This window comes from Daphnia pulex, chromosome 2 (assembly GCF_021134715.1).
Source record: "Daphnia pulex isolate KAP4 chromosome 2, ASM2113471v1".
Lineage (NCBI taxonomy): Eukaryota > Metazoa > Arthropoda > Branchiopoda > Diplostraca > Daphniidae > Daphnia > Daphnia pulex.
The window spans coordinates 11,182,733-11,196,260 of NC_060018.1; the positions used below are offsets into that span (position 1 = coordinate 11,182,733).

The 13,528-nt window shown below is 39.2% G+C and overlaps 1 protein-coding gene and 2 long non-coding RNA genes across 3 annotated transcripts; 1 reads left to right on the forward strand and 2 right to left on the reverse strand.

The window, feature by feature from the left end:
* Positions 1-1,921: 1,921 nt before the first annotated feature.
* Positions 1,922-4,170, reverse strand: LOC124204488 (N-acetylneuraminate 9-O-acetyltransferase-like). The gene is made up of 4 exons (XM_046601558.1): positions 3,240-4,170; positions 2,935-3,133; positions 2,538-2,766; positions 1,922-2,462 (listed from the first exon to the last, which is right to left on the reverse strand). The coding sequence occupies exons 1-4, from the start codon at positions 3,738-3,740 to the stop codon at positions 2,231-2,233; spliced, it is 1,161 nt and encodes a 386-aa protein (XP_046457514.1). The 5' UTR covers positions 3,741-4,170; the 3' UTR covers positions 1,922-2,230.
* A 4,874-nt stretch (positions 4,171-9,044) lies between these two features.
* Positions 9,045-10,030, forward strand: LOC124204874. Its single transcript, XR_006879150.1, has 3 exons — positions 9,045-9,401; positions 9,472-9,692; positions 9,765-10,030. It is a non-coding gene; the product is annotated as an uncharacterized LOC124204874 (long non-coding RNA).
* Positions 10,031-10,934: 904 nt separating this feature from the next.
* On the reverse strand, positions 10,935-12,088 carry LOC124206015. Its single transcript, XR_006879537.1, has 3 exons — positions 11,564-12,088; positions 11,273-11,493; positions 10,935-11,200 (listed from the first exon to the last, which is right to left on the reverse strand). It is a non-coding gene; the product is annotated as an uncharacterized LOC124206015 (long non-coding RNA).
* Between the last annotated feature and the right edge of the window lie 1,440 nt (positions 12,089-13,528).

A 13,528-nucleotide genomic window follows, 5' to 3' on the forward strand; every position in this document is an offset into this window, starting at 1 on the left:
TAGCATCATTTTATACCCAACTTGAAGTGAGTTTCGTGGCCAGTTCAAGAGGCACTTAAGCTAAAACGACACTTTGATTTAGAAGTAGATTCTTGGGTAGTAGATGTCTCATCAGTTTCAATAGACTGCGCTAACCAACTACGACGACTCAAACTCGGTCAGAAGTGCTGTAGCCTCTTCCAATGTAACCTAATTTTTAAAAGGACAAAAAATCAGTAAAATATCACTTAAGAATTAACACAGCAATAAATTTTGTCTACCTGAGCAGATGTTCGTTGAAATATTCGTGTGTTGGAATCTCATTGCTTAGATCAGCGTGGGATGACCAATAGCTTTGCTTAATTTTTTGCTTCAACCAATTAACTAACCATAATTTAACCACTTGCATATGGTGATTGCAACAGGTAGTCTTTTGCAATTTGAAGGCGATTTGCAAGACTAACAGAACTAAAAAGGACTAACAGAAGAAAAAGAGAAAATGCGTACACTATTGGCGAAAAAACTGTTGAAATTAAGGACTACATGCTATTTGTTAATTTTTATTTTTACCTAAAACGCCTTCAACAGACTGGCCGTCCTTGTCAGTAAAACCATCAATAACGCACTGAAGTCGGTTAAACTGCAGACCATCCTCAAAAACCTAGAAGATTCATGAAAGGCAGAAGTACTTAAAAAAAAATAAGTCCTTGATAATAAATTAAGACGAAAAATGGTCATTAAGTACCAAAATTTCTTGGAGAAGCTGTGCCAAATTTCAATTCATGATCCCGAAACAACCGCGCACTGGTGCTACATAAACAATACACAGAGTTACTTAATTTTTCTTAAATCTAGTCATAGATCGCAGAGTCCGCGAGAAATCTAGCTGACCCCGGGCAATATACAACAGCATTCAGATTAATGATGATTCACTACTTATGTTATTTAAATGGCAACACGCAACGACTAAATCCTGGATGATTAGCACAATTTATCGTAAATAACATTCAATCTATGTTTTTCCTTTTTTTTCTGGCTGAAAGTAAAATACGGAACTTTGACCATACAGGCATACAGCACTGATGTTACTTCCGGGGGTGTAGGAAGCCTACCAGTATTGTCAGATGTTGTGATGCTGGAAGGGCATGCAAATCACAATGAAGGATCATTGTTGCCATCGTTGTATGGAGATCATGGAAATCCTTTGCTTGCGTTTGACTCCAACTTCTTTACAGTGCAAAGGTAGGGGAAGGTGCTGGCAAAGGCTTGGCAAGACTTTTTTGTCCGGTTGGTGTTGGCTTCGAATTATTTTCTCGGGGGGATAAAACTGGTGATGGAGGATTGAATCCAACTCTGTCCGCTCCCAACACAAACACTAGGAGCTTACGGAAAGCACCCAGTTGAAATAAATGTTGACACTTGTCAACTCCATTGAAAATAAATTTTTTAAAAACTAATTTTATAAATAAATAGATAATTAAATAAGTAAATACCATATTTGCATAAGCTGATAGGAGATACAAAAATTGCGAGCACGTTTTGCAATTATCAGGGACATCTTTATCCAGCATGCAACGATTCCATCAGTAATTTTATTAGACGCGATTGATTCTGGAATTCAAATAAAAAATCAATAGTTAAAAAAAAGGTAAAAAATAAAAAAACAAACAACGAAAGATAATATTACCATTTCTCCTTCACATATGACTAAAATACCGTAACTCGACAACGAATTTTCCAATATAATTGAAAACTGACAGCGTATGTTTTGAGAAGGACACTCCAGCAGAAAGGATCTAATATGCTTAGTTCCTTCTTCTCCTTAGGACCTTCTCCTTTCCGATTTAAAAAAATAATTTTAACCGGAATAAACTTTCCGAATCAGTGGATTTATTTAATAAAAAAATCACTGATGAAAATTTGCTGATCAAGTCTCCGTTTCTTTCTGTATTAAAAATTTGCAAGGTACAGCGCTATAATTTCGCGTTAGAAAGAAGAGACCTTCTGGATGTAAAGTAAATTAGTAGAGGTTTCCTGTTTCCGTGTTTTTCTCTTTTTTCTCCATATCACCTGGGATTATAATTTAATAGCTGCCAATTGGTAGCCTACTGTATGTGATTCTGACGGTCTTGCTAAAGTTTGAGATTCCATTTACCAAAGGAAAAGTCGATATAGCGCTCACAATCCGAATGTGAGTGCAAGATACATATGTAGGCTACTAAAATTGAATATGATCCTCAATTTTCAAATGTCACGGGGAGAATAATTTTCGAGCGTCGCAAAGGTCGTGTAAAAGAAGTTGAGTGGCTTGCGATAGGGCCGAGTAAGCCGGGTGTGTGTGGTCGTTGCAGTTAATGTACGAATAATCCGGATCCGTGAGCAGATACATCCCAAGTTGCACGCGCTGCCGAAAGAGAATGCATCCGCGGATGTATTCCTCAACCAACGAATTACTTGAATCCCATATGATTGGTAAATAACTCCTGAAAGAATAAGAAAGGCATTTTTAGTTACATCTATATAGATTTGTGTTTAATTCATTCCGCCATTGGACTCACTGCTGCAGTTCAGACCGAGCGTCTTCGTTGTAATGATTGATCTTTTCCGAAAAAATCGCCGTGTTCACAGCGCCATTATCGCCATACGTTTCCATGACTGGGTATTGATTAAGCCAAATAACCTTGCTGACATTCGCCAACTGACTGAGCAACGGAGCGAGTCGCTCTAATTGTTTTTGGAAAGGTTGATGTTCCCCGGGTGTTTGAATCATGTACCACAAAGCAATACCTGTTAATCGGACATATAATCTTATTTAAGATGTTGTTTACGTTGTCTGGTAATATTAAATTTTATTTGAATGGCGTCAGTTTATGACTGATGACACATTATACAAAAATTCATTTAGCTTAGGCTTAAAAAATTCACGACGACAAATTTCTACAGAGATGTTTATACCTAGAAAAATCAAGTTTGGTCGATCAGCTTGACTATCAGTTGCCCACTGGCGTATCGTATCGATAATCGTGTCATTAACGAGAGGTTGCCATTGAAAGGATAATCGCAATCTCAGTATTTCACTTGTAACTTCCATATTACCGTGATAAACAAATGGGAGGGGGCTCGGTTTTGATTTCCGATCGTAATCTGGAATAATCTAACAAATAAAAAAATTAGTCAAATTGATGGATTTTTTTTAATTAATAAATTTTTTTTATTTAGAATTTTGTTAAAAACTTTTTTACTGACTATATCGCATTTACCTTGAGAAAGTTTATAAATTGTTGACGCATCCTGGAATCACCTATAAATGCAAAGTGTAAATTTTTATATAATCTGTTGACGACATTAAGGTTATTAGAAGAGTTATTCTGGGCTAAGTAATGTCGCTCACTAAGCGCATTAAAACAGGAAACTACTCGTTCAAAAGTGTAACGTGTCAGCTGGCACGATCCCAATTTTGATATCATTCGACTGTTATCGTACGATCCATCTGAATCTTTTGCATAATGGTGTTCCCGGTTGTCTAGTAAATTCCCCAAGCAAAGCGGAAGTTCTTTTCCTGACTGTACATGATTTCGGGTGCAAATGGTCACAATAATCACGGCCAATACCAATTTGAATAAGACCAACAACATTAATACGTTGCACTTGGATGTGATGACGAAATCCTTCGGATTGAAATAGTACAGCAAGTTGGACATATTGAAATAGTGTATACGCTTCGGTGCAAGCGATTCGCGATTGTCTTCTAGGTTAAACATGTTACAATTACCGTGGTTTCTTTAAGAATAACAACGAAAAAATTAAAAGTCAGATAACTGATCAGCTGGTTGTATTGTTCACGTCCGTCTGTGGGTATCTAATTTTACGCAACGCCGTTTGCAGACTGTGCACCACGAAAAAATATCTAAGGTTTAAATTGTTTGATAAGTAATGCTATTTTCTGAAAGCAAACGTAAACTTTTCTAGCCGAAAGCGTTCTATTTTTACTCCTGTTGTGTTGAATGCGGAATTGGATTTCATACGGGTTGTGTGTTGTATACAACAAAACGCTCTTAATACGGAGACTCTGTGTAGCCGCAAGAGCCCTCGTCAACACAATTAATTTCATGCCTTGTCACTGTTCATGGCGGTTTGCATTGATCATCGAAACAAATATCCTTAACCATTTATGAGATCAATGGGTATATCCACTACACGTGGATACATTCACCCGCATTCACCGACATCAAGCATAAATAAATGTGGTCCAAAGCATTTCAGAAACTCAACTCAACAGCGCCGTAAGCTTCGGGACATGTCCGTTATTTCACGTTTGACTTTCAAGGACAAGCAACGAATTTTTATTGCTTTATAGCTAGACTCTGCTATCTGTTTTCACTTCGTTTCTGTTGCAGCTTTCGTTGCGCTGTCTGCATCTGACGCCGAAAACCTATCGCCGTTGGAAATAGCTGATTTTCCGGAAAAATTTGATAATTAAAATGCGTTTTTTCAGAAAAAAATTTCTTTTGCAAATTGTAGCTCTCGTTATTTATTATCGTATTTGATTGATAACCTAATTTAAATAACTTGTCGATCGACTTTAACTTTACACAATATACTTAGCGTATGTATACCATAAAGCCACGTTCAGACTACAGGGTTTTTGAGCGTTTTACCACGGTCTACCAGGAGAGGTAGACTAACGCCCTATCCCTCTGATCAGCCGGAATAATCAAGGGACCTAGAAGCTTCCTTAAAATGCCGCTTGGATCGTGGGCGTAGCTTGGTCACAACTCTTCAATGCTGCCATTGCCGCCAATTGCCGCTGGAGGCTTAGGGTGGAATTCCCCGAATACATAGAAGGAGGCAACATGGTCTCCACGTACGTACGGGCATGTCCGTACCAAAAACCGTCGCATTTCTAGCCTTCTCATTGGCTCACAGGCCTCAGATGGACAGTCCCTCAGCAGCCAGCATCGCATTGCAGTCGGCAATTGTTTTTTTGTTTTGTTTTCTTTCTCGGTTGTTAATGGCCGCCTTGTTGGAAATGGAACTCTTGTTGGCGGTGTCGACCGTTCAACTTCCAAGAATGAGATAAGAGAGATGACACCTTTTTTGTTGTTGCTAGTAGATCCTTATATTTCACACTGATCTATATACATCATTTTGGGATTTCGATAGCTAGTTTAGGGTTGAGTAGGTTAGGGAACAATAGATTGAGTGGGAAGAGTGGGTAAAATTGGGGCCCTCTGTTGAGGTCCCTACAAATTACACATAAATAACAATAGTAAAGTGTCGATCACTGTTGGGAGTCATTATATTCCCAACATACTCCCCGGCAGAGCCCGTTCAATTGGCTCGACATCCTGATCGACTTGATTATCCGTTGGATAGGAGAGCTGTGATGAATTGAGAATTTGAGTGAACATGGATGGCCTGGATTACGAGGAGCTGTTTCGTCAACTGGCTCCGGATTCAGTCAATCGTCCATTCCATTTGTTTCCGAGTGAGAGTTGGCTGACTCTCTTTGGAAGTTTGCCACCAGGATCCCATACCGATTGGTGTGTGCTGGAATTTTCTTTGATGGTCTTCAACATAAGAATAGTTTTTAGTTGGAGTGAAACGTTTTTGTTAGGTACCTGGGTTAACCATTTTGAGAACAACGACTGGTCGATGAAATCTTCTTCTTTGATTAGTGACCTTGTGATGCGTTGAGGAGCTGGTTTTACTGGCTCCAGTAAATGTTGATGAGTAGTGAATTCCGGAAGATTTGTTGCTTGACTGCACGGTGATCTAAACTTCGGAACGACTTTTTGGTTACTTGCTGCACTTGTTGAGTTGACAAATGCAGCGGCTTGTTGACGATCTTCTTTCAATGCTTCCAGCGATGCAGCTGGCCTTCCCGGGGGAAAAAAAGGAACAGAATCAGCCTCTTCTTTGGAGTCAGCTGGCGTAATTCTAATGCATGAATCTTTAGTTATTAGACAATTGAGTGTACAAGGAGCTTCTTCTTGGTAAGTTTGAGCTTCTTGCTGAATGAGAGAGCGAGGAGCTTCTGCCTGATTGGCTTGAGCTTTTTCAGAATCGAGAATACAAGGAGCTTCTGCCAGTTTGGAGGACGCTTCTTGATAAATTGGAGAACTAGGAGTTTCTTGAATAATGAGAGACCAAGGAGCTTCTGCTGGTGTAGCTGGAGCTTCTTGAAAAATGAGAGAACAAGGAGCTTCTGCTTGAAATGCTGGAGCTTCTTGCTGATTGAGCGTGCAGGCAGTTTTTTGGTTGCTAGAGGAGCTCGAGAGAATTTCGGGCTCCACTGCTTCCATACCATCTTCAATGGATACGACCGGAACCTCTGAGATTGATAGTCCTTCTTTGGTCGTTGTTGGACACTGGTACTTCCAGCCTCCTCTTCCATTGGGTTTTTTTTTGCTCCATCCAGTTTTGCTGTGTATTCTATTTTCAAAACAAAAGAATTATTTTCTTTGATTTCATCCTTTTCAAACCTTTTGTTGTCTGGATATCCTTCTGGCCCATCCGGAGACTCCGAGAGTGAGTCTCCTTTTTTCGGTGGGTGGGGAAGACTGGTCGTTCCAGTCTCCATTCCTTCCTTCTGGATATTTTCTTTTGACTGGTAAGAAGGGAAGTTTGAAACACAACAGCTTTCTGTCGCAAGCGACGACTTAACTGGTTGAATTGGGTCTGGAATATACGCTGCTGCAAACTGAGATGTGGTGAGGTTTAAATCGGGTGGTTCTATTTTAAATTGAAGGTTTCGCAGAGCTGCGACATCCTTCAGATCAATCACTGGTTGTAGTGAGTTCAGATTTTGAAAGGCGGCTGGCAATTGGTTGACAGCTCCTGGAGTGACTACGGGCACTGAATAGATGGCTGTTATTTTCTGAATGGCTATGTCACGAATTAGTTGATCTTGATTGACTGTTGGGTTTGCTGCCTGGTTTGCCATCAGTTGTTTGGTTTCGAGAACTATTTTCTCGCATTTCACTCTGCGGGCTTCGAGTTCGTTGCGCCATTTTACTTCTTCAGCTTCGTTTTTGATTCTTTGTTCTTCCTCACGTTTTTTCACTTCTTCAGCATTTGACCATTCCCGCCGTCTCGTCTTGACGATTATTCTGGCGGCTCTAACCTCGTCTGCTGTTTGTTCCATGGTGTTGACGTCTGCTTCGAACGTTGCTTCGTCTATATAATCTTCTTCTTCTAGGATCCTGATTGAGAATATCTCATAAGTCTTGTGGAATCCATTTAGCTTTTTTTCTAGTTTTTCGGCTTCGCTGAATGCTTCCGACGTCATAACGGTTGTTTCGTACGCTTCGGCGAGGTTGATAATGCGGGTGAGATGCCTTTTGATTATAGTTCTTGCGAATTTCGGAGCCATTCTTGATACAACTGGCTCCACAAGAGCTGTTGAGTACGAGAAGAAGGAGATAATTAAAAAAAAATTTTTGATTGAGTTGATTAGCCTTTTTTGTTGTTCTGCTCGGTCTTCGGAGATTCGTGGTGCCGAATTATATCCTGCTTTCTTTTCCACTTTATTTGAATTTCTTTATGTGAAGATATCTGCAAGAACTAATTGATTTATGGAGCTAGGGTAATTTCCAAGCTCCGCACAATTGTACAACGGCATAATAACAATTCAGAAAAAGAATGAAAGAGTTTTTGACGCAAGAGGGCGTCTTTTAATTCCCAATTTTTTGTTTGTACTCAGAGGGCGCGTTATGCCTTCTGAGAAAGAGGGAAGGATTTTTCTTTACGCAAAAAAAAATGCAAGAGCGTAAGAATGAGTGCGAGATTTGTTTTGAAAATGGCGGAAGGCCTTTGAAAAATAGAGATAGAGAGCTTTTAGTTTTTTCACCCTAAGGCTCACACGAGGCGAACACGTTGAAGGGGTAGGGAGGGTTCCCGCTTTTTCTAGTTTTAAAGGGGAAGAGAAGCAAGCCCAAATTGAGAGAAAATTTTTCTTCTTTTTTTTTTTACTCAGAGGAAGCGTTGTGTCTTCTGAGACAGAGAGATATTCACGCACCAGTATTGAAATTAAATAATACAAGTGCAAACAATTATAAGAGAGAGATTTGTTTCGGGAAATGGCAGAAGGCCATAGCAAAGAGATCGAGAAACTATTAAAGTCTTTTCACCCTGAGGCTCACACGAGGCGAACTCGTTCCCGCGTTTTTCCCAATCTAAGAGGTAGGGAAGCAAGCCCCCCCAAAAATTCTTGAAAGGGAAGAGATTCCCGTGTTATCCCAGTTTAAAGGAACGGGAAGTCAACCCAAATCAGCTGAGATTCGTTTGACAATGACAATGCCGTGGGGCTTATCAATAGAGAGAGAGAGGGAATATCGCCTAGGGCTCACACGAGGTGAACACGTTGAAGAGGTAGAGAGCTCAATTAATGAACGAGAGAATAGAGAGAATAATCAACTTAGGCGATGATAGTTTGCGTGAAAAAAAAATTCACCCCTCAAAATTTTGACTAAGAAAATGTGTTTTAAATTTTACGAAATTTCTGAAAGATTTCAGCTTTAATTCAAGAGAGAGCAAATTTAATTTACTGACTGAAGGGGGTCTATTTACTTACTAGACCCCGAGAATAATTAAGTTAAATTCAGAGAAAGAGATAAGAATACTGATAAGTGATTGATCAGCCATCATAAAAAATTTTTACGAGAGGTGACGACGATGACAATCAAAGGAAAAAGAACGAGAGAAAATTTTGAGTGTGATAGGATAAACTTAACACTGGTTGGAGAAAACAAATGTTCGAAGGACCATGTTGGAAATGGAACTCTTGTTGGCGGTGTCGACCGTTCAACTTCCAAGAATGAGATAAGAGAGATGACACCTTTTTTGTTGTTGCTAGTAGATCCTTATATTTCACACTGATCTATATACATCATTTTGGGATTTCGATAGCTAGTTTAGGGTTGAGTAGGTTAGGGAACAATAGATTGAGTGGGAAGAGTGGGTAAAATTGGGGCCCTCTGTTGAGGTCCCTACAAATTACACATAAATAACAATAGTAAAGTGTCGATCACTGTTGGGAGTCATTATATTCCCAACACGCCTGCTTTCATGAAAAATGGATGGAAACGTCAGTTTTAAAAAGGGGCTTACTGCTCGCGAGTTAAGAAGAAATGCACACAGAAGAGGAATAACTAAAATAAGAAAGGAAGATAAAGCTAAAGCCCAAGGTGAATCCTCGTCAAGACCTCGTTGTTTGGGTGCTTTGCGTTCACCAGAAAATAGTGAATCTACAAAAAGGAAGAAAACAGCTAAATCATTAGCTACAAAGAAACCTCGCATGGATAATCCTGATAATAGTGTTAGTTCTCCTTCTGCAAATGTGTTTTCAACTGCATTGGAAAGTGATATTACCCAACTTGATGATAGGTTTGATGTTTCCTGTCAAGAAAAGCTTGCACAAAGTGAGTTTTAAGTTATCTTATTTGTTATCCATCGTATTCTTTTTTAATTTGTTTTTATTCTTGTGCCCAGGTGGTGAACAATTGTTGAAAACTTTATGCGTATTATGCTTTTCATTTAGGAGGCTATAAACTCTCACCGGTTAAGCTCTCCTAGAACATGATTGGATTGATTGGCCATTTAAATGCTGTTTGAAATCAATCACTCTTTATCAATGAGAATGGATATTCTACTACGGATACATGGTTGCTGGTTTATGTGTGTGGATTGATTAATCACCAATATTGAGCTAGGTATCTTGTCTTAATTTCATTATGTTGTTGATTTGTGTTGTCCCCTCTATTAATCTGTTTTTCTTTTTGTAGTTACGTGACGCTCACGGCAAAGTCTTCGTTTTCATTACAACACTACATGATTGCTGGGAAGGTGAAGACTTACCAAGCTGTTTTTAGTTCCGTCTTATTATGGAATCCTGAAGAAACTTCGAAAGTTGCGTCTACTAGATGGGATTGATTAATTAATTTCTTAGACTAGAAGTACGTGTCATATCTGTCATTCTGTGTTGTTCAGTTAACAAGGCTTGTCGCTCGATTTCACGCGAATAATTCATGAGAAATACAAATTTCGTAACACACAAATGTATTGTAGTTTGTACTGTAGGCTAGCCGTGTAAGACCCAAACAGTAGACGATAGAAAAGATGAGCTATTAAAATAATTATAATCTTAAAGATAATCACTATGCACATAAAATCAACTGTTTTTGAATTCATATGTGGTTTCCTCATGAAAAATGGAGTATGGTTCATTTTTTTCTGGCGGAAGCCAGCATAGCGTTACGTAAACAGGGGTTAAAAATCGTTCGGGGTAAATTACACGTATATACATACACAAAAGACTGTTTTTGAATACATATTTGGGTTCCGCGTGAAAAGTTGAGCATAGAACACTAGTTTTATTATTATTGGCGGCAGCCTGCATGGCATGCCTGCACCTGTAATTCACGCCGAACGATTTTTCACGCTGACGCACATAAATGCTATGCAACCTCCCGCCAACAATAAAAAACAATATTTTATACCCAACTTCTTACGCGGAATCCGAATATGAATACAAAAACCCCCTATTTTATACGCATGTACATATAATTAACGCTGAACGAGTTTTCACGCTGATGCCCATAAATGCCATGCAGGCTGCCGCCAATAATAATAAAACTAGTGTTCTATGCTCAACTTTTCACGCGGAACCCAAATATGTATTCAAAAACAGTCTATTGTGTATGTATATACGTGTAATTTACCCCGAACGATTTTTAACCCCTGTTTACGTAACGCTATGCTGGCTTCCGCCAGAAAAAAATGAACCATACTCCATTTTTCATGAGGAAACCACATATGAATTCAAAAACAGTTGATTTTATGTGCATAGTGATTATCTTTAAGATTATAATTATTTTAATAGCTCATCTTTTCTATCGTCTACTGTTTGGGTCTTACACGGCTAGCCTACAGTACAAACTACAATACATTTGTGTGTTACGAAATTTGTATTTCTCATGAATTATTCGCGTGAAATCGAGCGACAAGCCTTGTTAACTGAACAACACAGAATGACAGATATGACACGTACTTCTAGTCTAAGAAATTAATTAATCAATCCCATCTAGTAGACGCAACTTTCGAAGTTTCTTCAGGATTCCATAATAAGACGGAACTAAAAACAGCTTGGTAAGTCTTCACCTTCCCAGCAATCATGTAGTGTTGTAATGAAAACGAAGACTTTGCCGTGAGCGTCACGTAACTACAAAAAGAAAAACAGATTAATAGAGGGGACAACACAAATCAACAACATAATGAAATTAAGACAAGATACCTAGCTCAATATTGGTGATTAATCAATCCACACACATAAACCAGCAACCATGTATCCGTAGTAGAATATCCATTCTCATTGATAAAGAGTGATTGATTTCAAACAGCATTTAAATGGCCAATCAATCCAATCATGTTCTAGGAGAGCTTAACCGGTGAGAGTTTATAGCCTCCTAAATGAAAAGCATAATACGCATAAAGTTTTCAACAATTGTTCACCACCTGGGCACAAGAATAAAAACAAATTAAAAAAGAATACGATGGATAACAAATAAGATAACTTAAAACTCACTTTGTGCAAGCTTTTCTTGACAGGAAACATCAAACCTATCATCAAGTTGGGTAATATCACTTTCCAATGCAGTTGAAAACACATTTGCAGAAGGAGAACTAACACTATTATCAGGATTATCCATGCGAGGTTTCTTTGTAGCTAATGATTTAGCTGTTTTCTTCCTTTTTGTAGATTCACTATTTTCTGGTGAACGCAAAGCACCCAAACAACGAGGTCTTGACGAGGGTTCACCTTGGGCTTTAGCTTTATCTTCCTTTCTTATTTTAGTTATTCCTCTTCTGTGTGCATTTCTTCTTAACTCGCGAGCAGTAAGCCCCTTTTTAAAACTGACGTTTCCATCCATTTTTCATGAAAGCAGGCGGCCATTAACAACCGAGAAAGAAAACAAAACAAAAAAACAATTGCCGACTGCAATGCGATGCTGGCTGCTGAGGGACTGTCCATCTGAGGCCTGTGAGCCAATGAGAAGGCTAGAAATGCGACGGTTTTTGGTACGGACATGCCCGTACGTACGTGGAGACCATGTTGGAAGGAGGGGGGAGAGGGAGACACACACAACAGCTGGTGAACAAGCTACGCCCGCGATTAAGCGGCATTTTAAGGAACCTTCTAAGTCCCTTGATTATTCTGCTGCCATGGCGTTAGTCTACCTCTCCTGGTAGACCGTGGTTTTACGTACTACGTATAACGTATTTTTGGTTTAAGCAACCGTTTCTTCACAACGAAAAGTTGGTTGCCTTCCACGTTACGGTTGCTGAAACCAAATTTACGTTATACGTAGTACGTAAGAAGCTGTAGTCTGAACGATACTAAGGGAAAACAAGATTGCTCAAAAGGTTTACAGAAACCTTCATTGCAACGATATGTTTAACATAAATAGCCTAATTCATCAACACTTTTGACCAGTTCGACGTTGCGATTGTAATATTAGTCCCGACTCTTAGAATACATCATTCACGTAAAGATTTTAAAGTATAAATTATTCTTCGCTGTCTGAACTAACTACCGACTCCGTTTCAGAATCCATGTCCATATAGGCTCAGGTTCGGCAAGTCTCGCAAAAAAATCAACTTTGTTGCGTCTCTTAGAGCTGAAATCCGAATCTTTCTTGTTGCGGACATATTTCTTAGTGGTCGACCTTTATCGGGATTCGGGATCCTCGAAGTAAGAATTATTCCAAAACCGCACGCGTCCGTCGTGGGAGGTAGATGCTATGTAGTGACCACACGTTGAAATGTCTAAACGTTCAATTAGAAATCTGTGGTGACCCACTAGGCCTACCTCCAAGAATCAATGTGTAAAAATAGACTAATGGCCCGGATTTTCCCATCATCACAACCAGTAATAAGGACACTGTCCATGATAGGAATCATGCAGTTCACCGCTGCTGACGGATGGTCTCCAAAAGCGGCACTGTGGTATCAAAATAATTTCCATTTCAAAGATGTACATGTTACCGTTAACAAGGCCAGCAATTACCTTTGTTTCTTGTCGAATGAGACCCACACAGTTCATTTCCGACGGGTAGACGGGGTAGACTTCAGACTATAAATAAAAAGAAGCACTATATGTAATGCGTATCGCTTCTTAGTGTAAAATTTTCATTTTCATCCTACCGGTCCTTCCACTTTTTTGGCTCTTGTGTTAAATGCAGGTTAAAAGCCGTCAACGACGTTCCTTCTCTGCTGGTACATACTAATAGGCGAGATCCCGAATCAGTAATCATTGAACTTTCGAATTCATCCATCCTTTTATACTCTGCACAACAGGTTTCGGGATATCGCGACGCTTATCCAAACACTTTTGATTCAAGAAGGAATATAGGGGAGAGTGGGGCTAAAAGGCCTGGGGCAGGTCGCTCTTTTCTAATTATTTAGCTCTGTATTTAATTTAAAAAATTGAGCTTTTAACCATGTGTGCAAAAGCGTACTAATATTGGAAATTTCAAGAATGGGGAGAGGG